The sequence below is a fragment of the Schistocerca piceifrons genome, chromosome 5 (genome assembly GCF_021461385.2).
Source record: "Schistocerca piceifrons isolate TAMUIC-IGC-003096 chromosome 5, iqSchPice1.1, whole genome shotgun sequence".
Lineage (NCBI taxonomy): Eukaryota > Metazoa > Arthropoda > Insecta > Orthoptera > Acrididae > Schistocerca > Schistocerca piceifrons.
The window spans coordinates 374,122,110-374,149,493 of NC_060142.1; the positions used below are offsets into that span (position 1 = coordinate 374,122,110).

General features: G+C 37.0%; 1 protein-coding gene across 1 annotated transcript in view; it reads right to left on the bottom strand.

The window, feature by feature from the left end:
- Nucleotides 1-226: 226 nt before the first annotated feature.
- Nucleotides 227-27,384, bottom strand: part of LOC124797955 (rho-associated protein kinase 2) — a 208,618-nt gene continuing 181,460 nt past the window's right edge. The window contains exons 27-28 of the mRNA XM_047261112.1: nt 15,651-15,867; nt 227-1,537 (exon numbers count right to left, since the gene is read on the bottom strand). Of these exons, the coding sequence (XP_047117068.1) occupies nt 1,447-1,537; nt 15,651-15,867 (308 nt within the window). The 3' untranslated portion in view covers nt 227-1,446. The remainder of the gene's footprint in view (nt 1,538-15,650; nt 15,868-27,384) is intronic.

Below are 27,384 nucleotides of genomic sequence, written 5' to 3' on the forward strand. Positions count from 1 at the left end.
AATTAAAAATATTTTAAAGGTTTGTAAGGATAATTAGGTTTTTTGCCTGTGTTTTTATACACTCTTGAGAATAGTTTATTGCAGAAGAAACCAATAAAACATTCTCTCTCTTTCCTCCCTTTTTAACAGTTGTAGCAATAGCAGTGCAAACATCTATGTTAACTGGAACATACTGAGAAATGGTACCTGAAGCATTCAGCGTTATTTAAAATAATAATGACACTCATTTTAAAAATATGTCCACTTTTGGCCAAATTTATTGCTTACATAATTTTTCATATACAAATAGCACTATGGTCATATATACAAAAGAGTAGTTTTATGGTACATATTAAATAAAATTGTAGTTGGTAATTCCACAATTTTGGCATAACTTAACATAAGTTATTCCTTTTAAAAAATGAAAAACATAAATACTTTAACTTAGAACTCTAAATAGTACCACAAGTTTATTCTTTTGCATGATATAAAGGCACAGTCCATATATATTCTCCACATGTAATCAACAATGTGAAAATGGAACACAGCAACAAACATGTACATAACTGCAGAAGTCTGCCTTACACATATTTATGTATACATATAAATAAAATATCAAGTTTCATTGAAACTTGGCATTCATATATAATGGTACATAATTTGTAAACTTTTGTAACAGTTAAATTAATTGGCACAGATGCAATGTGAAATGAGCAAGGGAAATCTTGTCCTTTTCTTTGGAAGTACAAATCAACGAATCATTCTAGTGGAAAGAAAAGGAATGTAAATGTCAGAAAAATGATTATGAGCAAACTTCAATATTTCTAGGTCACAGCATTATGTGATGTAAATATGTGTGTCTAAATCTTGCGAAAATGTTTATCAAAACTTTGGCTTCAATATTCAGTCATGAATGTAATCTTTGTGAGAGTTACACCTGTTCTCACATTTTCTGTTGTATTACTGTAACTAACATGACAAGTATAACTAAAAATTATATTTGTACACTTACTAAATCAGGTCAGAAGTGGCTATGATGTGAAACTGACAGGCAAGATGCTGATTAAGAGCCTTTTTTTCCTAAATCATAACCACACCAAAATTGGAAACTCATAAAACAAGTATTTCAAATGTTTTACAACCTAACATGAGCTGCCAACAGAAAACCTCTCCCCTTTCCTCACAAACATTGGGTCACTTCTGCTGCTTCAGTTTCTTTGCTTAAGAATGATAATGTCCACAGCCTCACAAAACCCTTCCAAATAAAAATTGCTGTACTTGTGAAGCTCAATCAAAGAGAAAATATAAAGCTATTTTTTACTACTAATAATATGTTACAACTATATTCAGAGATAAAACTTTGGTTAGGCCACTGTTAAAAAATAAATTATTTCTTTACACAGCACTTATAGCCTCCTAGCAATCACAGTCTCAACAGCCACTTGCACCTCTGAAAGCAGCTCACACTTATTTTCCGACAGCAGATGCATTTGCAGGTAGTGTTGCAGAGCGTTGCTGTTGGTGTATATATGGCTTAAGTGATGAACGTGTTGATTCTCTGGAAGATAATTAAACAGTCATTTCAACAAAAATTTGACAAAGATAAAACAAAACTAATTTTCACAGGGTATGTGTAAATTCTACCTGTTACACTTACATAAATTCCCAAAAAATCAGATATACACAACTGATTTAAATGCTGTCTATAAAACTAAAGAAAGTGGATAACATACCAAAAATAAATAAATGAAAGAACATGAAGTAAGCCACACACACGAAGTATCTTTTTAGGTCTCTTCTTTAGTTGGTAAAGAGGAACATAACATTGTAATCAGATTTTTTTTTTAAATCTGTTTCACACTTTTTAATAAAGTGATAAATTTATTCAATTTAATTTTGTCAGTGTATTAGATTAAAAAGTAGTCAATAAAATGGTCAAGACATTGCTGCTCCAGGCTGTGCCACTCTGATAGCAGCCCTTCTTAGATTGTGTCAGGAAGGTTTCTGCGACAATGCAAAGCAAATTTACACTGGGTTTAAGCTTTCTCGGCCAGGTTCATGAGGTGAGCACAGAGTACTAGCACATCATCATCTTGAAAGACTAACCCAGTACCAAAATACTGACTGCATAGTTGGACAATACGGTTGGGGGATAAAGCACAACCCTCAAATTATCCTCAACAGCCATGAGAGGTATGCAACATCTACACGATACACCTGAAAACCAGAATGATCACCATTCCTGTTGAACCATTGGGGTTTTGTGCCTGAAATGTGCATTGGTGCCTCAACAATCTTCTACAACTATTTTAGTTATTCGAGAATTTCTGTGTAAATTCTAGAACCACTCAGCCTTCTACCATTTCGAACACACGATATTCTAGATACAAGTGTGGGATGGAAAAATCCTACCTACTGTGCATCACATGTTTGTGTTTGTGTGTGTGTGTGTGTGTGTGTGTGTGTGTGTGTGTGTGTGTGTGTGTGTGTGTGTGTGTTTTTAAAATCAGTCGCGGGAAGAAGGTAGATGTGGCGGTCGAATGGCACCGACAAGTACCTGTCGGGCAATCCATAATTTTGTTAGTGAGTGTGTATGGAAGAACCATGGAATCTATATGCAGCTTCGTGCTTATTGTGTCACTGACTATTGTTATGTGAAACAAGAACAGTAGAAAAAGTACTCATATAGACTCTTGACTCAGCTTTGTTAGAGGCAAGATGTTTTTTCAATCTCATTTTCTGAAAGTCATGATGTCGAACCAGACTTTCTTTCGAATGTAAATCAATTTGTTTCTAACATATGACTGTACGAGAGACTAACTGAAGTTACATATTATGTTGAAAGTGAGAATTTTTATTGTGCTTGAAAGTCAAATACATCGTTGATTGACAAAACCTAAAGTTTGTATGGCTACTTATTTCACTAGTAGAAAGAGGCTTGAAAGTTCCTGTACCTAGCATTATTCAACGGAGAAGAAGTCAAGAGAGTTTCCAGCAGCTGGCTATCCAGTAAAGAAGAGTGGCTGTAAACCCCAAGTAAGTCATCTCTTAAAGAAATGGAATGTGGTTTGGGGAAATAAATCAGTATAACCCAGACCCAGACCCACAATTTAAGTCGTCAAAACGTTAGAACATGGTGACCTGTGTGAAAGGACTGGAAAAACATGAATTTTCTGTCAAAAATGAGAAAAGAAGCAACAAAACATAATATGACAAGGGATTTACTCTGAATTATTGGAATATGTTCCAAGTATCTAATGGAGCAAATACATAGTGAAAAAACAGTGAAAATTCGCGAAGATAAAACAGCACAGAAGATTTCGACATATTTGTCTAAAAAGAAATATGCATAGAACGCTTCGCCCAAGAAGATATAGTGTGGAGAGAGTATACTGCTCTCTCACACGTCGTGGGGACGCAGATGCTGAAACCAACATGCCTTCGGCACCAGCTGCTATTGGACCGGTGCTGACCTGCCTCCACATCTGCTCACCTATGCAACGAGAATTCTATGCTGGGTGAGCGTGAAACAAAACTTCATTACTTTAGTACGAAGTGGTACAAGATACTGCTTAATGAACTTTATTTGTGTAGTTATCATATTTAAAGTTATTTTAAATGCTTACAAGAGCTAAAGCAGCATACAAGAGTATGGAAAATATACAACAGGTCAGGGAAACTCAAGACCCAGCTGTGGCCATGACAGTTAGCAAAGAACTGGACTGAGTTGGTAAATTTAATCAAAGTTCAAAGTGCGACTCTAAGTAAAGAACTAGGCTTAGTAAATTCTCAATTAAATACCCAGAGTGAAGCTTTAAATGCTCAGAGGGAAACTCTGAATATATAAAAAACAAATTTAAGTTAAAGTGCATAGGTCGACTCTCAAAGCAAAGAATTTAATAATCTGCGCAAAGATATGGGCGCTTTGAAGACTGAGTTTGGCGCTGTAAGTACTAAAGTAGATAATTTAAAAGTAGATCTAAAGAATTAGTTCACAAACTCTTTGACTATTCAACTACTCACAAAAATCAAATGTTTACTGACCTTAGTCAGAAACAGAATATCATCTTTCAGGATTTGTCAAAAAGGTTAGAACTTAACATTGAGAACAATGTAATAGTGTAGAATCTGAACTTATTGAAAAGTTAGGATCCTTTGAAAAAGTGTACAGTATTAAGTATAATGATGTAAGGCATGGGTTGCATACTTTGCAAGAGAGAGTAGATAAGCAGAATGAGTTAATGCCAGTCATTCAATCGCAAATTACAGGTGTCAATACACAAGTAGATAATGTAGAAAGAAATTTCAAAGAGAAAATAGCTAACTCTGACATTATAAATGTAATTAGTTTGGAGGAACAATTTGGGGAAATTATAGATCGAAAAGTTACCGAGAGAATAACATCCGGGACTGTATCGCCTATTCCTTCTTCTGAACTTAATGATACCACGAAGGGTATGGACAACCTGTCAAGAGAGATTAAGCTAATCCAAGATAAAGTAGAAAAAAGGGTATCTTCACCTAACATTGTATTAACTAGTGAAGCTGTGACTGATTTACAATGGGGAGCTAATTCAGGGTTATCTAGACAATTCCCTAAATTTAAGCTGGACAGAGATGTACATCAGACCCATTTCTTAAAAAGGTTTAACCAAGCATTACCAAAAAATTGGAAAGATTCTAAGAAGATCAAATTTGCTGTGCAGTACCTTCTAGGGGAAGCCTCAGAATGGGGTACAATAAATATTCAGAATTTTTCCTCTTGGGAGGACTTTAAAAAAAAATTTAAAGGGAAAGGTATTATGGTGAAGCTGTCAAAATCGTTTTTTGCATGCCAAGAACTTAAGTTCTTAGGGCATATTGTAGGGGTAGAGGGAATCAGGCCAGACCCTGATTGCATAAAAGCTATCAAAAAATGTTTGCATCCCAGAAATGTAAGACAATTAAAAGGATTTATAAGGATGGCCAGACACTATCAACAGTATGTACGAGGGCAGGAGTTAACGAACCGAGAATTTTATGTTTATTAAAAAAGGGAGTACCGTGGACTTTGGCTCAAGGTGCAAATGATGCATTTGAAAATGTTAAAAGAGTGCTTGTTGAGGCACCCTTATTACATCATCCAGTTATGGGCGAACCATTTAAAATTTCGACAGGTGCATCTGATTACGGTATGGCTGCTGAACTTCTCCAAGGAGAATGGGATCCGAGTAATGTAGAACACAGAACCATAGCTTTCGCTAGCTGTAGTCTAAATAAGCATGAACTAAATTACACAGCTACCGAAAAAGAACTATTGGAAATTGTGTGGAGTATTCAAAAGTATCAAACACCAGTATGGGGATTAGAAATCCATATTTATACAGATCATCAAGCTTTATCCTTTCTGATGAGCACTCGATTACTACACAGTAGGTTGATGCACTGGATGCTTTTCCTAAAGGAATACGATATCAAGATACGATATGTAAAAGGTTCCGAAAATATAGTACCTGATGCATTATCGAGGCTACCCATAGGAATGGAAGACTCGAAAGGTACAGAAGGGCCCAGCGTTATTTTTGCGATTTATTTTATGTCAGCAGAATATCCGAACAACAGGGTAAAAGAGATGGTTCAAAGAATAACAGAGGATATCCATTATGACCCTTATTTCACAGAAATATTTTCTACATGTATCTAGAACTCGTTACCTTCTAATTAATTGGGAAAATGGAAAATTGTAGATCATAACTTGTTTTTGAGCGACAGTGTAACATCACAGCATTGGCGTTTATGTATTCCAAAGGTAACAGAAGACGAACTTATATAGTGTGTTCACACAGGGTATGGACAATTCAGAATCAAAAAATGCATATCTCATATGAATAAATTTTATTATTTCAAGAAACTATGGCATAAAATAGCACCTTTGATTAAAACCAGTGAAACTTGCCAGAAAGTAAAAAAGATTAATACTCAGGTGAAATACAGAATGTATCCTATTATCCCTAAGTCATTACACAACCTTACAGCAGCAGATTTCTTTGGACCAATTCCACAAGGAAAGGGAGGAGTAACATATATTTTGGTTATCATAGAATGCTGGTCAAAATATGTTAAACTATATCCTATTACGAGAGGAAAAATGCAGACAGTTATACACTGTTTACAACAATACTTTCTAGAAGGAGGTAAACCAAAATGGTTTCTTACAGGTAACGGACCACAATTTGTGAGCAACGAATTTAGAGAATTCCTAGCAGGAGAAAGTATTCGCCAAGTGTTAATATCCAATTATAATCAGTCATCAAATCCATGTGAATGGGTAATGAAGGAAATTGGGAAATTATGTCGTACATACTGCCATGAAAAACATACTTCGTGGGCAACGAAAATTAAGGACTTGAACTTATCCTAAATGAATTACCCCACTGATCGACTGGGTTGAGGCCTTTAGATGTTATAGGTAAACCTTTTGTAGGAGAACCTTTAATTAAGTATTTTAATTAGCCTGAACAACCTAGTGTCAATTACAAAGTAAATCAGGAAATAATTTCTAAAAATTTGATTGAAAAGGCGCTACAAAGAGTAAGTAAGTATAACAAAAAGACTGTGGAACCTCAGTACCAAGTCGATGACCTGGTTCTTATAAAACAACATCTTCCCAGTTGACTCTGAAGAGACTCATAAGCTTTTTCAAAAATATGAGGGACCATACTGGGTATAAACGGTGGTCCACCCTAAGACATTATTTTTAGTAGATCCCACAACTGGATTAGAAAAGGGGAAATACATTGTAAAGGATGTAAAATAGTATATCCCCCAGGGATGTTAACATTCTGAGTTAATGGGCAGTGTGAGGAGCGTCAGATCCCGAGTTGTTTTCGGTGTTTCTACCAAAATAGTTTTCCTGCACCAAATTCCTTTAAAATCAAAAACTATCCTATAATCTTACTGCTTAAAAAAACTGAATATCACCATAAAATAGAGAACAACTTAAGAGAATCACAAAAAAGTGATGTCTAGATGAAATAAATTGAATAGAGTATTATGTTTGTGTAAAATATAATGTGATGTGACTACCAGGTGTACCGGTATGAAATGAGCGATTTTTTGTGAAAATGAAACACTAATTTTGAATTGAAAAGGAAAAACATTTTATTCAAAGTACTGACCACTGCTTTCTATACCTATTGACCACCTTTCTGGCAATTTGTGGACACTATGCCAATAGAAATGTTCGTCTTTTGAAGCAAACCAATCAGACACCCAATTTATGACTTCTTCGTAGGAATCAAAGTGTTCCGCAGCCAATGCGTGTCCCATTGATGAAAACAAATGGCAGTTGGAAGGGGCCAAATCTGGTGAATACGGTGGGTGGGGTAGCAGCTCCCAGCCAAGTGTTTCGATTGAATCCTGAACCAGTTTTGCTTTGTGTGCAGGTGCATAGTCGTGTAAAAAAATACTTTGCCGTGTCTTCTGGTCCATTCTGGACTTTTTTTCGATCAATGCATAGTTCAAATTGACCATTTGTTGTCTGTAGCGATTAGTATTCACAGTTTCACCGGGTTTTAGAAGCTCATGATACACCACAGTTTTCTGATCCCACCAAACACAGAGCATTGTCTTCTTGCCAAATCGATCTGGTTTTTCAACCATGTTGATGGTTGTCCCGGATTAACCCATGATTTTTCCCATTTAGGATTCTTAAAATAAATCCATTTTTCATTGCCAGTAACAATTCGATGCAAAACTGATTTTCTTTCATGTCTTTGAAGCAAAATTTGACAAATGGTTTTTCAGTTTTCCATCTGTCTTTCATTCAATTCATGTGGCACCCATTTTCCAAACTTTTGGATCTTTCCCATAGTTTTCAAACGGTCAGAAATTGTTTGTTGAGCAACATTTAGCATTGCTGCCATTTGCCTCTGACTCAAAGTATCATTTTCATCCAATATTGCTTGCAATTCGACGTCTTCGAACTTTTTTGGTGGTCTTCCACATTCTTCATTTCTTACATCAAAATTATTATTTCTGAACCGTTGAAACCATCTTTTGCATGTTGTTTCTGATAGAGCATGATCACCATATGCCTCGACAAGCATTCGATGCTACTCTGCAGCACTTTTTTTCAAATGAAAACAAAAAATTAATGCTTTCTGCAAATCATCACTTTATGGTAAAACATTCGACATTGTTAACACGATGAAAACATATCATGATGTTTGTTTCTTGACTTTATGTATACTAAATATCTTTGACAGATGTCATACCAACCAAACAAAAAAAATTAAGGCTCGTTCACAACAAATGTTCCGTATTGACACATTTGTATCTTAACGCTCATTTCATACTGGTACACCTGGTAAGTGAACAATTGCTATACAGAAGTGTACAGCTTCTCTATTTTGTATAGAGTATTTTATACGTTTTACGAGATGTGATATAGATGGGAGGGTTTGTATAAATTTTGAAAGGTGTGGGTATTGTAGCTAAATGCTTGATTTACAAGAACAGATAAATCATGACTAACACAGAACACACATCACACCTTTCAAACAATCCTCACAAACAAGTGTGCCTGATTCTTCTTAATTTGCCGTTTCCATAGGATTGCTAGGGTTTCCTTCGGGGACCTCAAAGGGTGAAGGAGGGACAAGTCCGTTCTGTAGGAGACGATTTAACACCAAACCTCCTCCGACATCTCACTCAAGTACCTGAGAGTTAGGGATCCTGGGGAAAGGGGGTGGGAAGGGTTTCCTGTCTTTGGGGCTATCTTCTTTCTCTTCTTCGATCCTAGCAACCACATCTGTTTTTTCCTTTCTTACTTCTCATCTTGAGTACCTGTCTGTCTTTTCCCTCTTTCCATATTCATAAACTTCTATCGCTGAAGTCCTTTCTTATTTCCATGGTTAATAGTAATCTACATCTTATCTTTAGATAAGAAGGCTGAAGAATCAGACTACACAAACACACATCCACATATACACAAATATACACGTCTACACAAACATTAAATTATATAAGACAAAGCCTGTCACACTGTGAGAACCACCAGGTGTTGTAGGGGAAAAGGTGTGTACACAGGGAATTATGTGCATATATATGGGGAGTTATGATGGTTCTACATCGAATATACATAAGAAAAGGTGCACATGTGTAACTAACAACTATAAAGTAGTAATGAGTAATGGATAAATAAGAGAGAGGCATGAGCAAAGAAAGAAAACGAAAGAAGGAGTAGAATTAGTCAGGTTGATCATTAAGCGTCAGTGCAATAAAAATCTGATGAATTGAAGGATAGTGGAACATAAGTAGTATATACAGACATAATATCTGTTGAAACTATAGAAGTTGATAAGTAGAGGAGGACTCTAGGGAGTGAATGATGTATTAAAGAATGAATGCTAAGTTTAAAATAGATTTATAGCTTTACCAGAATATAATTATGGTATACATGGAAATTTATATTAAGATAATGAACCGTGAGTCCTACTAAGAAATGATAAGGGGGGTGTACCCGGCATTCACTAAGTATAAAGGGCAGACGATATTTTGTAAGGGGCGTACCTGCCAGAATGGAAAGAGGAAGTGCTCTCATAAGGTCAACCCACAAGTAAGGAATAGGTGCTGATCCTAGGAGAAGGGGACAGTATCGTGACAAACGTCACAAATTTTATAGGAATTATTCTGGAAAGTGTAAATTCTATGAACAACTAGCAGTATTATGTTTCATGAAGTAAATGAAAGTCAAAAGAACACTTTCACTTCGCCCAGAGTTCCTCCAAGCTACAAATAATGAAAATAGTACATACTAGGAAAAAGGTAGTACAAAAGATAAGAATAGAAAAAAAAAGATTACTCATGTATCCTAAACACCTAAAGTTTACGATTTAAAACAAAAAGTTAAAGAAAAGAAAAAGAGTGCTCACAGTTACTAAGTATTAGTAAAGCTGACTAAAACAACAAATAAATCCTCATGTCTTAATAACAAAGTAAAATAAGAAAAGAGTAGAGAAAAAATAAGCGAAAGATTGTGCAAGAAACGACAGAGAATTGTTACTCAAAGGAAAGATATGTATATAAACATATGTAAGAAACGTATCCTGTTAAGATATGAAATGTTGTTATGAGTGATATTATGTGAATAATGATTATTTATAAAATATTGCGTGTTCGGTCTGGACGGGGGGGGGGGGGGTGAGATATGTAGTGATTTGAGAATTTCTGTGGAAATTCTAGAACCACTCAGCCCTCTACCATCTCGAACACACGATATTCTAGATACTAGTGTGGGATGGAAAAATCCTACCTACTGTGCGTCACATGTGTGTGTGTGTGTGTGTGTGTGTGTGTGTGTGTGTGTGTGTGTGTGTGTGTGTGTGTGTGCGTGCGTGCGCGCGCGTGCGTGCGTCTATGTGGCAATTCACAGACGTGTTAGTGAGTGTGTATGGAAGAACCATGGAATCTATATGCAGCTTTGTACTTATTGTGTCACTGACTACTGTTATGTGAAACAAGAACAGTTGAAAATGTACTCATATAGACTCTTGACTCAGTCTTGTTAGAGGCAAGACATCTTTTCAATATCCTTTTCTGAAAGTCATGGTGTCAAACCAGACTTGCTTTCGAATGTAAATCAATTTGTTTCTAACATACGTCTGTACGAGAGACTTACTGAAGTTACATATTATGTTGAAAGTGAGAAATTTTATTGTGCTTGAAAGTCAAATACATCATTGATTGACAAAATGTAAAGTTTGTATAGCTACTCATTTCACTAGTAGAAAGAGGGTTGAAAGTTCCAACAGAGAAGAAGTCAAGAGTGTTTCCAGCAGCCGGCTACCCAGTAAAGAAGAGTGGCTGCAAACCCCAAGTCAGTCATCTCAAAGAAGTAGAATGTGGTTTGAGAAAATAAATCAGTACAACCCACACCCACATTCACACTTTACGTCATCAAAGCATTAGACTATCACAAGGCTTTTCTTCAAAGATCATCAGGTATTAGACAAATCTGGCAGTCATTAGTTAAGAGAACCCAATGCCGTTGTTCCACAGATACTATTCTAGGTGTTCTCTTGTCCTCCTTCTTCATACAGAACGATGCTGGAGAGCTTTGTATTAATGATGGTGCCTAGCAGTGCTTTAAACCTCTAATGTGTCACCACTAGCATACTGAACATCTCAAAATACTCACATCTGATGATCAAAATTAGTCAAATAAATCAAATAATAGGTGACATGTCACAGTTTTCCTGCTCATTTATTACAACGGTTGCTGCATCCCCTATAGAGCATGCCTGCATTTTCTATTTACCCCTCTCTCAACACTCATTCTGGGCATGACTGAAAACTGATGCAAATGAACAATGTAACAACATACATTTCCACGCACAACAGTGAGGCTTACTAATGATTTCAGGATACAATATTTTAAAAGTAAAATAAAAAGACTTGGAATGGAAGGATGAGATGTTGTGCAAAATGTATATTTTCATTATAAATCTTTGTCACTATTTCAAAGTAGTTTTTCTATAAAATTTATGCATGAAAAAATTTAAAACACCAGCATAGGATGTGTCTCAGGCCAGATTAAAATATGCCATTGTTAAATCTTTCTACAAGGACATGAAACATTTAAATAATATACCTAATTTCCTTAATGACAACTTTTTCTAAGACTCACAAATAAATATAAAAATACTGTGCATGGCACCAAATGTTGCAATTTGAGTTGCAGCCTTGACCAGCATGTTGAAACTCAATATGACAGGCACAGACGAGATGTGAAACATGAAACTATGAAACAAAACTACATCATAAGAGATAGTAACAAACTCAATGCAATGTTTCTACTAATGATAATTAGGCTCAAGCAAGCCATATTTATTACTGAAAATGTGCAGTAGTTATAATCAAACATTTGCTACTTGAGAGGATCCTCATGAAAAATTAGTGATTGTAGGACAATGAAACTTTGTGGAAACATTTGTAAGAACATGGGGAGAAAAATAACAAATAAGCTATTGAAAGAAACACATTTTAATTTCCACATGAGAAGGAAACAGTTGTTAATTGCATGCTAGATTTCCATTCCAGGTTACAAATGTTGCTTAATGTGATGACCATGCATCCACTAGGTTTTTACAGATGCCATTTTGCAACTCTTCACAGCACTTTTCAAACAGTGGACCTTGGAATGTTCAGCTGTTGTGACACAACTTGTGCATTCCATAAAGATTGCACATTGCATCTGGAATTTTTACCCATGGCAACAGTAGCATCTCCAATGATTTGTAGTGCAATTGGCCACTGGCTTCTCCTAGAAGCAATTCCCAAATCACCAGTTAATTTGAACTTCCTACTCGTGTTCTTCAACGCCAGTGCGAAAAGAGTACATCTCCACACTCCTTCAATGCATCGTTACACATGAAGAGCAGCAGCACTATTGCTGCTGTTTTATCAAATGGCTTTATAAGTAACGCCCTGCTCACCTTGTCCAGACGCATGTTGACTACCTGCACTTTTAACACATACTGATGCTTCTTATGTTTCAACACTACGTCGTCATACCAGCACCGATGCCTCATGGAAAGTCATGACACTAACACTACTAATTTTCGCACCTCCCGCCTAACTGTCAGAATACTTGCAGTGGATCCTGATGGAGTTTGGAATTCCTGTGTGAAGGTCTGGATAGATGTCTGCCTGTTACACATTACAACCCTCTTCAATTGTCGGCGGTCTCTGTCAGTCAACAGACGAGATCAGCCTGTACGCTTTTGTGCTGCACACGCCCCTTCATGCTTCCACTTCACTATCACATCAGAAACAGTGTACCTAGGGATGTTTAGGAATGTGGAAATCTCACGTACAGATGTATGATACAAGTGACACCCAATCACCTGACCCAGTTTGAAGTCTGAGAGTTCCGCAGAGTGCCCCATTCTGCTCTCTCACGATGTCTAATGACTACTGAGGTCGCTGATATGAAGTACCTGGTAGTAGGTGGCAGCACAATGCACCTAATATGAAAAAAGTATTTTTTGGGGGTGTCTGGATACTTTTGATCACATACTGTATACACAGAGCTTGGTCTTTTATGCTTAGTCTTAGGACTTGAATGTTTTGGCTTCACAGTTTGATTGACACACATCAGCAGACACATACTTATTGTTCTGAAGATGACCAAAAAGGGTGAAATGAGTTAGCAGTATATAAATAAAGTGAAACCACAGCTGTTTTTAATTTGCAAACATATCATTATCACAGTTGCTAGCTTCAACCAGAATTGATTGGGGAATGTACACACAACAAAAATATTAGACCACTTGCAATCAGGTAATATGAAAACAACTTTTCAAATAATCATTTTGATGGGGTATGACTATTGTTTCCATCACAATTTTATTTTATTTCTTATTGTTCTTTTACATATCGTAATACTGGAATTATAAATCAAATAAAAACTCGAATTATAAATCAAATTCAGCAGTCTTAATACGACCACAATATCAGAGATTGTGGCAATTACAAAGACACAATTTACTTTTTCTTAAAGTAGGATGATATTTTACTTGTTTTCTGTTTAATGTCTTCTGCAATTGTAGCCACTTGATTTGATTTTTGGTTTCTCCACTTCTAATCCTTTTAACTCCAACTAGCACACACTGGGCTAGAGTAATTTCTCCATAATGCCTATGTATAATTCCTTCTTCAAAGCACTTGGTGGCTACTCCAAGCAGTTGATCAGCAGCTTTTCCTTATTTTTCTGAAACAAAGTTTTTGTCAACTCATTCAGATCAGCAGCAACCTTTCTGTTCTTTTTCCCAATGCTCGTTACGTCAGTCTCCTTCAACATCTCTTCTTGCTTAATTTTTTCTTCCATGTAGCTTTTATAGATTTGGTATGCAATTCTGGCCACTAGTAGAAGTTTGTCAATAACAGTAAGCAAGGGTGCCTGATGGCTGTACAATTTCATGTCAGATAAAATATTCAATATTGAATTTAAACCACACTGTTCACTCATGTTTACCTTATCATTTGTTAATATCTGACCAGAAAGAGAAAATCCTCTTTCTATCAAACCAATACCATGAGACAAACAAAGTATTGCTTTTACAAGTTTTATTAAAGTGGGATATATTAAAAAGTTTGAAGAAATCCTTAAATTAAAAACACAGGACCAGTATTTATCAACTGTCTGGGCAGCTTCAGAGGAGTTTCCACTCATCCAATTGTACAGATTCATCCACATCCAAAGGTAAAGCATTACCTAAAGTTACAAGTTTGGCCCTCAGAGGAAATGCTTCTAAACTCTCCAACCTTCAAGCAACTTTTAATAAACAACACACTGCTGCGGTGAGAATCTTCATTCAGTTTGAGACTTCCTGACAAGTACTTGCCACTTTCAACAAAATAGCATTTCAGGCCTGTATGAAAAGAGGCAGCGTCTCTCTTTTTCTGTTATTCAGTTCCTCAATGAGGAACTCACTGCAAGCAATATCATTCAAAGAGAAAAAGTTTTCTTCCCAACAGAGAATTGTCCAGACTCGTAAACCCTACTCCTCAACTTCATTAGAAGTTCACTTACACGTTCAATACAAAAGGTGGATGAAATGTCCTTCTGTTTGAAAGAACTGCAAGTAGGATATATCTTATCAATTCCATTTTCATTATGGTTACGGGTTGATGAAAATAACAGTTTATAAATGCTGAAAGATCCCAGCTCTCAAGCATTTGCACACAGGGTAACAACTCTTGAAAAACATTATGTTTTGAAATCTGCAGTATCCCACATTGTCTATGGGCTACACCCTTTTCAGAGAAATCATCTAGCATTTGCCTATATCAAATAAGAAAAACCTACATCTGGATGGTCGGATAGGAATTTAAAACTCACTCCTCTGCAGCTCCTGTCCACTGTCTTGACCAACTGAAGTGTGGGGGCAGGGGTGGAGACTTTCTTTGCTGATTATGTTACTCTGGATTTCTCCATTGACAGTGAAGGATTATGTTTCCTGTCATGAAGACCTCATTTTATGTGAGCATGTAGTCATTAATCGTTATCCTAGCCAGAAAGTCATAGCTGGTTGCAATGTTATTCTTTTAAGAGACTGTGGCATGTCATTACCCTCCAAACCTTGTGCCAATGTAGAAGGTCCCTAGGCATCCACCAGGTACAGCCTTTTTCAAAGTGCACACTGTATTAAATGAAATCTCCCTGCCAAGACTGAATCATTCACTCATACGTGCACAATGCCTTCCAAATATGATGATGCAGACCCACTTAACAGTCATCGAGCATAACAAAAAAATTAACTAGTCCTTTGGTTTTGTAGTTTCCACACCTCCTTATTCACAATCTAAATTAATTTTTGTTAGTGTAGTGGGAATGTGACCTCGACCTTATGACCAGATGAGAGGCAAAGCAGATTTTGGCATATCAGAAAGTTAATTAGTAAATCCACCAAAAATGTCTCTAAAATGAAGAAAAAATACATCTAAACATAAATAAATATTATATTGTAACAATAAAAGGCATTCTGGAGCTGTAAAATTAATGTTTACACACTTGCTACATAAAACGGCCACACAAAAATTGTTATAAAATCAAATTTATTATTTTAATTTCTTGCAAGTTTCACTCTCTATGTTGTGTATGTACTTAACGCTTGTAGATTAATCACCTTGGTGAAATTTTGGCTCCATCAATTCCACTATTGGCCTTGTATCCACATTTTTGTATTTTCTTCCCAAGTCGTTGAATCCAAAGTTTCTGGTCTTCCACATTGGAAGCCAGTATTAACAGTTCTTTGGCAGAATTTGGATCATAATGTAGTTTACACGGTGCAATGGCATCCTCCTTTTTCTCCAGATGCTCTTTGTGAACCTTAATGTGACATCCTGTAACGAGTAAGAAGAGTGTTTTAATACAACAAAAATGAATACACACTTAGTAATCTTACATAACACACAAATTGCACATGTAATGCCATCCACATTTAGACTTCTGAGTGCACCTTAATTTTCTAAATGTATCATATAATTCACTCATCTTCCGAGATTAAATCGCATACAATTTTTCTGTTGAATTACTATCAGTTGCTACTGCCCACTGATGATTAACATGTTTTCCTTATCTTTTTTCTTCAAAATTACTTCAATCTAATCTGTCATGCAACTGAAGTAGTTTTTGAAGGTTTATGCTGCTATAAAATCAGAAAGTGGCTAAAAAGGCAGTGAACAAGAAGATAAAATAAATGGGTACAAGTTCAATACAGATTAATTTAAGATACTGGAAAGTCTGGGTGTAATCCAAACAAAGGCAGGAGTAAAGATAACTATTCAGTATATGGACAAGGTGCTGAGCAACGGACATTTTCTTTAAGGGAGTATTACACGACAACCCACCGTGAATCATATTGGTCTAGCGCAACAGACATCTAGCAATAGAACGGGTGAAACTACAAAAATTAGCAGACATATTATCCGTGCACCAGAATAGACAGCAGTTCTAAACTGCATCAATTGGTGCACGTGCACTAGGTAGCGATAACTTGCGCAGATGCAGAAGGGATATCTCAATGCTCTCTGCTTGTTATTTGCTTATTGGTCAGTGGTTCGTAGCTAATTTTAATTTTCGTGTTGGGGACTTTCTGCATTTTTTTCTTTTGATTACTTTGTATTACAGAAAGGAAGTGGAGCAAAGAGGCGTTAAGCGTTTTAATGCAGGCATACAGCGAGGGAAGGTGTCTGTACAACCAGCTGTATCATAATACGTTATGTTGGCAATCTTTTATGAGTAATATGCGTATAATGTTAGGTGAGATGAGGTTAGACATGATGATTTTCAATTTGTATCATAATGCCTTAGCTTACAAAAGTTCAGGTTTGATTTGATTGCATCTCTTGCTTTATTTCAACGAGCCAGAAAAAGAGAAACTGGCAGTGCTAGGCGAGAAAGACCATTCAGTTTCGCCCAGTGCAACAGACGATGATTGCAAAACTCTGAGTAGCACATTGCATTCCATTTTCCAAACTTGGAAAAATAACTCCAGTGCACCTTTAAGTATTGGTCCTTCAAAATTGCTGCAAAGTGCGGTGCATTAACCCACAACTACTTTTGAAATGGTGAGCTGTGCTATTTTGTGGCTAAAAGCTGGACTATCAAAAGATTCCTCATCACCAGGAAACATAATGTTGCAACCAGCCCGCAACATATCAGGGCATGCACTGGTATTTTATCAATGATTTAGGTTGGTATGATTACTTTTGGGAACGTGAGATAGGTTCCCTCATGACTGTGTCACACTTGCTAATTCCATCTTCTATTATAGACAGCAGCTTTTCAAAACAGGCTATGTCCATCCTCACGAAGTTCTGAAGTTCTTGCGGATCTTCCAGCCTCAGTTCTTTCATAAGAAATATGCCTTCGTTCCTTCTTTTCAGCCAGGATCGAACTCAACAATGTCTGGCTTTTCGCTTTCGTCGTCGTTCTACCCTAATCCAAAGATGTACTGCCACTGCTGGGGCAATAGCTCCAAAAACAAATTGGTCCTCCATGTGCAAAATGTAAATTTAGATATACATGTACCTGTGTAACCAAGTGTCGTAATATAAAACTAACTGTTGAGTCTGAAATTCAGAACAGTAGTAACCTACATAATAGAATAATAATTACTTAATAACTAACGATACGAAACTATTTCTATTAACTAGGGACCTTGAGCTCACATAAATAATTTGAACAAATGACGTTCCAATATGTCACACAGCCCCTTTGTTTCGCAGTTATTACCGCCTACTGTGCATGTGCACCAGATATATCCCGTGTGGATTGTGTAATAGGTCTACGTGAACCAGCCCGTAGTTACAGATATGCACACTTGGGGCACTGGTGCATTGGTGTATGGTTTACGCACATCGTGTAATAGGGGCTTAAGCCTAGAGCATTAGCAAGCTAGTACACAGAATATGAGATACAAAAAATAAACTGAGAACTTTAGTGAGAAACCAAAAAAAAAGGTCAAAAACATCATAACAAATCCAGGCATAATGATACCCAGAATGGTCAGCTTCCTAGTCAGTGCCTATCCATCCAGAGGATGTGGCTGCAAATGAATGCCCCAGGAACTAACAATCCCTGGTTCTAATTTCCCAAAGCAAACACTGTACCCACAAGATTAGAACCAACCAAGACTTGTGCGAAGAACAACAACAACAACAATACCCTAGGTGGTAAGCAATCCATCTGTCAACAAATGAAAACAAGGAACTCTGATTCTGGGGAACTGGACTTACACGATCACAGAGAAAACTGGAGTTCTCTGGCAAACTTCAACACAAAACTTAAACATTCTTTGGAACCTTCAACATAAACACACTAATCCCACCAGGAAAGCTGCACAACTTAACAATAGAGCTCGATAAAGAAAAAAATACAGGAAGTGTGCATAACAGATGAAGACACATTGGATTACGAAACTTCCCATTTCTTCAAGAACAAGACAAAAAAATGAGTCACCTTCTGTACTTGGCCTTCATAATACACAAAAAGATGTTCAATTTGATCAGAGAAGTCTCCCCAAAACCAGCAGGTTAACAACAATACTTCTACAGTAGACAAACAAGAAATACACCACAAATGGAGATGACAAGATTAGAAGGACCTCAAATCAACAGAGAAATTCTTGGCAACCATAGAGATATTGTAGAACAAAAGCAAACTGGTGCTTTTCATTCATTATAATGTTTTTCTATCAAGAACTGATGGAAGATTCTGTTAATATCATAGTGACAGCAATGGTCAAAATCCCCCATGAAGACATAAAAAGTCTGCTAGGTCCACTGCACAAAGCAGCAGAGAAAAAAGTTGCCAGAGAACTGTGGTGAAAACACACACACACACACACACACACACACACACACACACACACACACACACAGGTATGAGAGTCATCTAGCTATGCCAACAAAACAACCTGAAGACCATACTAACATCCCTCAGGAAATCTCCATAAAAACAGAAAGAAATTAAAATTTGCACCAAAGAAAATCTATCAGAAAAGAGCACACAGAGGGACATTTGACACAAAAAAGATAATAAAATCCAACTTAACAAAGGAATGGAAAGACAACAAGTAAACACATGGAAAGAGTTTCACAGAAAGACCACATAAGAAGCAAAAGAACTAACACCACAGAAAAAGAACACTACACAAAATGTGAGGATTCAGAAAGTGAAAATGCATCAGAGAGATGCAAACAAGATTTCCAAAATATAACAGTAAAAAGTCCTTTGAAGCCTATATAATTTTAACAAGTACAGAAAACAGGATGCAGAAATCATCTGGCAAATGAAGAGGAAAACTTCTGCAACCAAACATGAGAGAATTCTACAGGATTTTCATGAGGAAGGCCCACATGTACAGAACTCCAAACATATGCTTCAAAAAAACAAGCTGGAGAACTCGTACTAACTACTCTAGAGAACTGCAGGAACTGGCATGTATTTTTCTGATCTCCTTAACTCCCCAAACCTGATACAAGTCCCAATACAGAAATGCATCTCCACTCACCCAGGATCACTCCCACCAACAATCATACATTTAAATTAAAAAAAGGATATCCCATGAAGACAGCAACATTGTAGAACAGTTAAAGAACATCAGATCAAAGTCTCTACAGGAATTTACACAAATAATTACAAATATTTGGCAAAGAGAAAAACTTCCTGGTGATTGCAAATGTCCACTTATCCTCCCATTGGACAAAAAAGAAGATAGGACAAATGTGAACAGCTACAGAGGTATCTCCCTCTTATAAGTCACTTAAAAATTCTCTTCCTCCAGATAAAACAAGAACAATCAGGACACAAAACTGGCGAGTACAAGACATGCTTCTGCCCAGTTTTTCATTGATCTGAAAACAATTCCAAAATATAAGGCCATCAGGTATGCTCCAATCACTTGCACCTTCACATATTTCAAGAAGATACATGATTCCATTGATTGACAATCCTTGTTCAATGTCTTCGAAGAACAGGGACTCAATCCAAAAATAATACTACTATCTGAACAGATACTGGCTGACATAGCAGCAAAAGCTAAATTCATAGGTGAAATGTCTGATCCCTTCATGATCAAAGCTGGAGTACACCACAGCAGCATATTATCCCCGCTATTATTGAACATAGCACTGGACAAAGTAATGAGGGAATGGGAAGAAGAACTGAAAAAGAACAGAAATCTCAAACCTTGCTTTTGCACAGGACCATACTATCAGACATGGCCATACTCTCAGACAATGAAGCAACAACCACCAAACAAAGAAAAATACTAAAACAATGTGCAGACAATGTTGGCCTGAAAATCTCTTACCAGAAGTCTGAATTATTCTGCTCGAAATTAAAAATATAAAAAATTAGACACAACATACAGCAAGATAAAAAAAGTTGCACATTTCAAGTATCTAGATGAAATCCTCAAACCTGCATGAGGAAGAAAGATCTGGTAGAAGACTAGACTACAAAAAGTGAATCGAGCACATGGGAAAACATGTGGCATACACAATAAGTAGTGTGTGTCCATTCACACAAAGATCTGACTCTATATTATAATTGGATTGATAAAAAATCTACTCCCCAAGCAGCAGCAGGACACAAACACACACAAAAGAAAGCTGTAATTATGCAAGCTTTCAGATCCAGTGGCTCTTTCTTCAGGCAGAAGGGTTGAAGGGGAAGAAAGAGTGGTGAAGGAAAAGACTGCAGACTCTGCAACATAGTAATCATGCCTGAAATACCATATGCAAGTGGGACAATAAAACTCCACACCAAAAGTGAAATAGAAGGCGGACTGAAGGAAGAACACAAAATTAGATTAATTATTCATTCCATAGACCCATAAAAGAGGGGATCCTCCTGGGTGTGGAACATGTCAGATAAACACATTACAAAAATGTAATTAGAAACACTTGAATTTCATTAATTTTAATGATCCTATGTCAATAAACAGTAAAATTATGTACACGAATTAAAATTAAACTTCTAATATTTACAGGTTTAATACTTACATCTGCTTTCATTAAATCCATCATTCACACAGTAGCTAGTTACTTGGCTTTTACAATCAAGTATTGTCAAAAATTAAAGAAAATCATTCATTTTAATGATCCTCAGTTAAGAACAGTCAAATTATGTACAAGATTTAAAATTAAACTTCCACTATTTACAGACTTAAGACTTACATCTGTTTTCCATACATTCATCATTCACACAGTAGGTAGTTACTTGGCTGTTATAACCAAGTACTGTCAAAATTAAAGTACAATAAATTTTCATTAAAATGGTCTATTGCACTTGTTGAGAAATTCATGGATGGAGTACAAGGAGTTGGCCACCAAAAATTCTTTTAAATTATGTTTAAATTGTGCCACGTCTGAAACTAAACTCTTAATGGTTGTTGGTAACCTATTGAAAATATGCGTTGCTGAATACTGGACTCCTTTCTGGGCAAGAGTAAGTGATTTTAAATATTTATGTATATTGTTCTTATTCCTAGTATTGATACTGTGTACTAAGCAGTTAACTGGAAAAAAGAAATGTATTATTTACAACAAACTTCATTAAGGAATAAATATACTGAGAAGCTGCGGTTAGTATGCCCAATTCTTTGAATAAGTTTCAACATGATGTTCTTGGATTTACACTACACATTACTCTTATTATACGCTTCTGTACTCTAAAAATTTTTTCTCGGTTTTTGGAGTTACCCCAAAAATATGATACAAATGAGACAGAATGCTTTATGTGATCCCACAGGGCCTCAGACTAGAGAAAATATAATAAGCCAGAGCTCAGAATACTAAGTTTGAAGAGGTTAGTCGAAATTATTATAACTTGAATAAATTGTTGTAGAAGATCAAAGATGATCATTAAAAGAAAGTGATTGTTTTGAAATTAATTAATTTCTGAAATGATAAATAGGATGCTTAATAAGAGATACAAATTAATGAGTGAAAAAATTATTTGTTATCTGAGTGGAAATGAGTGAAGAAAATACGCAATTGAGAGTGGAATTTTAAAAAAATAACTAAATTAGAACCAAATAAATTTTGCAAATAAGAGAAAAGTTTAAACAACTGTGAGACTAACCAGATACAACATCAGAGAATAATTTATAGTTTCTTGCTTGCCAAATTTCTACAGAATTCTTTCAGTCTATAGGAATAAATGGTCTACAAACTTTTCTTACTGCAAATAACAGCATGCCACCACAGCCATGAAAGTAGACACTCCAACACACATTATTTTTTTGATTGACAGCTGAAGAACAATGTAATATGTAAAAACTGTCAAATACCTCCACTGGTAGAATCATCATGGACTTACTTTCCAGATTAATACTAAAAATGTGTGTGAAGATGACAGAAATGCCACTCACCTGTGACATTTATCCAGAAATTTCTGAAGAATTTCAAGTCATGGAAAGCAATGTTATAATACATTTTCGAGACACTAAAAAAAAAAATTTTTTTCCGCAATTTTTACAGAGTTCTTTTATATTTTTCCCCAACAGTCTTTCTTGGGGCAGAAACTGAATGTAGAAGTCTCTAATGTATAAAACCATAAGGAAGAAAGTTTTATGTAACACTATTTTTTAAGATATTGCATTTTTTCTTTAATGAGTGGTACCTCCCTTTGTACCTGTTAATAATTTTAACTTCTTGAATGTAAGAAGATTAATTTCTTTAGAAATTCTCTTCTTATGCATTGCCTTTTCCTTTTGTTGTCTTTTAATGAGAACGAGCATTTTTCTATGCATGTATAAATTGTTTCATTATTTCAACATCTGCTATTCCTCCAAAGAAATAGCAGCATCGAAAATCTGCTGTTGAGCAATCAATCTGGCGCGATCATGTGTATGTACCTCCAATACAAGCTGATCTAGCCGACTTTAGAAACAGTGTTATTGCAACAGTTACTCCCGACACATTGATCCAGGTTTCAGAACAACTCACGTAGCGACGCGATGTGTGATCGGTGTTCACACTGAACAATTTTAAGAAAACTGTTTGTGTTTCTCTTTCATTTGTTGTATTATTTACAATTTTAAGGTGAATGTAATATGTGCTACAAAGCCTTAAAACTCATATATTCATCTCGAAACACCCTGTAGACTGCTCAGCTACATTTACATTTTCCAGCCATCTCACTGAACAAAATTTATATGGGTATATACTGGAACCTGTACAGTTAATATAATCAACTCTTCTTGCTGGCACATACTTAAATAAATAATGCAATGCTCATATAAACTCTACTATATTCCAATCTGTGTTTTTAAAGCCTGCTTTAAAGGCATTAGGCAGTGTTTGTAATCTGCATGTACCGATGTTTAAATGCATTGTACTCTGGCATTGTTTTAACTCACTTGTTAAGTCTTCCAATATCTTCAAAATTGACATTTGGACCATCCATCAATAACTGTGTAACTTACTTTATGTTTTGTTTACCCAAAAAACTTTTTAGCCCACTTAAAAGGTTTGGGTTGTTATGTGTCCTACAAAAACAAATGTTAAGTACCTCACAGAGACATTGTTTTTCTTAGCATTCCAAAATCTGAGAACCAAGTACATCTTCTGAGCAAGTGTATTTAAACTTTCATCATAGCATGCAATAATAAAGGCACTTTTTTTCGCTAAAATATGGAGCAAGACCATGGACAATTGTGTATGCAAATTTGGTATGCTTCGGAAGCAGTTTTGGTGCAGTTTCACTGCCTGGAAACATCACTGAAAACAGAAACAATATCTGCTATGTTGCACAAAGACTTAAGCTGAGCACCAGCATTCAGGCACCATACAATTTCAGTTTTTGTTGCTTGCTCTGATAATAAAGATACCTTAAGAGAATTCCTCTTGCATAAACTATCAGAAGTAGCATTTGACAAATATGATGCTTGCACTGTAAGACTTGGTACTTGTTCATCACTTTCCAGATGTAAAGACTCTCTAACACAACCTCCTGCTTTTTCTTACAAAACAAGAAACTGGTATACATTTCTTTGAAAGTTCAATTGTCGATTTGCATTTCTTCCTCTTCATATGACTTGTTAACACATCACTATACAGAATGAGATTTTCACTCTGCAGCGGAGTGTGCACTGATATGAAACTTCCTGGCAGATTAAAACTGTGTACTGGACCGAGACTCGAACTCGGGACCTTTGCCTTTCGTGGGCAAGCGCTCTCCGCAATATCCTTTCCTTCAGGAGTGCTAGTTCTGCAGGGTTTGCAGGAGAGCTTCTGTAAAGTTTGGAAGGTAGGAGATGAGACACTGGCAGAAGTAAAGCTGTGAGGATGGGGCGTGAGTCGTGCTTGGGTAGCTCAGTGGTAGAGCACTTGCCCGCGAAAGGCAAAGGTCCCGAGTTCGAGTCTCGGTCCGGCACACAGTTTTAATCTGCCAGGAAGTTTCACATCTCTATACATATTATCTAATCTAAATAATCATTTGCAGAGCTTAAAGTAAACAGAATCTTGTATTTTTCATTTCATCTAATCAAAACTGAATATTCTTCACTGAGCAACTACAATGGATTGAAAGTGCGCATGCTACCAGCACTCATCTGTGAAAGAAGTGTTCTTATTTAGGCAGCAACTGCCAGCCTAGCAACAGCAGCAACAACCAAGTAAACTATTTTGTGACATTTTACATGTTCCTAAGCAGGAGCGAATTATATAGTTTCATGTACGTACTTTGGTAGTTTTGTTTTTGAATCTTTGTGCGTTAATTTAATTTACTAGATTTTTGTTAGTGTCTACAGGAGGGTTCCTCAACACGTGCCAATATCCTTTTGCTTGTTTGTGTAATGTAGTGTAGTTTTCCACCGTCTTTTGTACGGTTAGGGACTGTGATTGCTGTGTGCAGAAGCAAGCTGAGTTGGTAGCACTTCACTCTCAGTTCCACGCTGCAGTGGCTTCAGTTACACAGTCAGAGGCTGCAGTGGACAGGCATCACTGTTATGGACTGACCGTGGGGTCCAACGAATGTCCAGCACAATCCACGAGTCTGCTGATCAGTTCACACCAGTGGCCAGCCCAATTGAGGTTGACCCCTCACCTGTAGTTGAGTTGGAGGTTGCCTTGGGGCATGGTAGAGTGCGGAAGAATTTTGTGGATGGAGGGGGGCACATGTATGGTCTCCCCGATTAGTCTAACAAGTTCCACATGCTATCTGTGGCTAACAATGTCTCTCAACCAGATGCAGTCACTCGCCCTGTTTCAGAGGGAACCTCTCAGCCTGCAAGATACGCCACAGACACAGAGGGTGGGATTATTGGTAGTTGGGAGCTCCAATGTTAGGCATGTTATGGGGCCCCTGGTGGCATGGCTACCAAGGAGGGGAAGAAAGCCAGTATGCACTATGTGTGTGCATACAGGGTGGTGTCATTCCAAACATGGAATGGGTTCCTTTGCACGTCATGAAGAGCACAAGGTGCAGCCAACTGCAGTTGGTGGCTCGTGTTGGTATCAATAATGTGTGTCACTCTGGATCAGAAGAGATTATCCATGGTTTCCAGAGGCTATCAGAAGTGGTAAAGGCTGCCAGTCGTGCTTGCAAGATGATAGGAGAGCTCACCATTTGTAGCATAGTCAACAGGACTGATTGCGAACCACTGATACAGAGCAAGTGGATGGTGTGAATCAGAGGCTCAGACAATTCTGCGACCATGTGGGCTGCAGATTCCTCAACCTGCACCTTTGGGTGATGGGGTTTCAGTGTCCGCTAAACAGCTCAGGAGTTTATTACAAGAGGAACCAGTTATACAGGTGGTGGGCTGCATGCCATGGACTGGGCAGTTTTTTAGGTTAGAGGGTCTTCAGGAAACACAAAAAGGACTTCAGTCTCGAAAGGTCCATGTTGAACACAGGAAGAATGTAGATTTAGGAACCACTGGCATAACAGTTCTAAATTGTTGTAGCTGTGTTTGTTGGGAAAGTACCAGAGCTCCAAGCACTTCTGCTCCAATCGTTATAAGCACTGAGATAAGTTCAGCCGAAATTTTGTCAGAAAGGACAGCGGTGGTGTGTCTGTTGCTGTTAGAAGCAATTTATCTTGTAGTGAAATTGAAGTAGATAGTTCCTGTGAGTTAGTATGGGTAGATGTCACTTTGGCAACTGGAATAAAATAATAACTGGATCATTTCACCAACCTCCCAACTCAAGTGATACCATTGCTTGAAGGTTCAAAGAAAACTTGAGTCAAATTTCTAACCTGTACCTGACTCATACAATTATAGTTGGTGGTGACTTCAATTTACCCTCAAGAAGTTGAGGAAAATCCATGTTTAAATCCAGAAATGCGCATAAACACTTTCTCTGAAAATTATTTAGTGCAATTAGTTCAAGAGCCCACTTTAATAGTAAACAGTTGCGAGAATACGCTTTAACTCTTAGCAACATATAATGCTGAGATAATAATGACCATCAAAACTGACACAGGGATTAGTGAACACAGGGATGTCATAGCAAGACTGAATACCAAACTCTCCACAAATAAACGAACAGCATGTCTATTCAAAAAAGCAGATAAAAACTCATTTGCTGCTTCCTGAGAGACAGTCTCCACTACCGAATTAACAATGTAATTGTAGACCAGGTGTGGCTTGAAATCAAAGAAATACTATCAACACCAATATAGAGATTTATACCAAATAAATTAATAAAAAACAGAGCTGATCCCCTACGATACACGAAACAGGTCAGAACATTATTGCAGAAACAACAAAAGGGCATGCCAAATTTAAACAAATGCAAACACCCAAGAATGATCATAAGGCCATTGCAGCATCCCTGAATATGGAAGTAAATAGGATTATAAAAAAAAGTTTGGGTCTGTTTGTTATCATTAGGTCCAAGATGTTCTCTCCATGAGTCGGTTCTCTGTTTAATTGCTCGAGGTAATTTTTGGATAGTGCACTCAGTATAATGTCACTCGATGCTCTGTCCCTACCACCCGTCCTAAACATCTGAGTGTTCCAGTCTATATCTGGCAAATTGAAATCTCCACCTAAGACTATAACATGCTGAGGAAATTTATGTGAAATGTATTCCAGATTTTCTCTCAGTTGTTCTGCCACTAATGCTGCTCAGTCGGGAGGTCGGTAAAAGGAGCCAGTTATTAATCTAGCTCGGTTGTTGAGTATAACCTCCACTCTTTGAGGCTGTTGCCCTTTCTGTACTTGCCCGAGGCCATCTAACCAAAAAATCACCCAGTCCACCCCACACAACCGCTGCTACCAGTGTAGCCGCCTTTTGGGTGTAGTGGACTCCTGACCTATTCAGCAGAACCCGCAACCCCACCACCCTATGGCACAAGTCAAGGAATCTACAACCCACACTGTCGCAGAACCGTCTCAG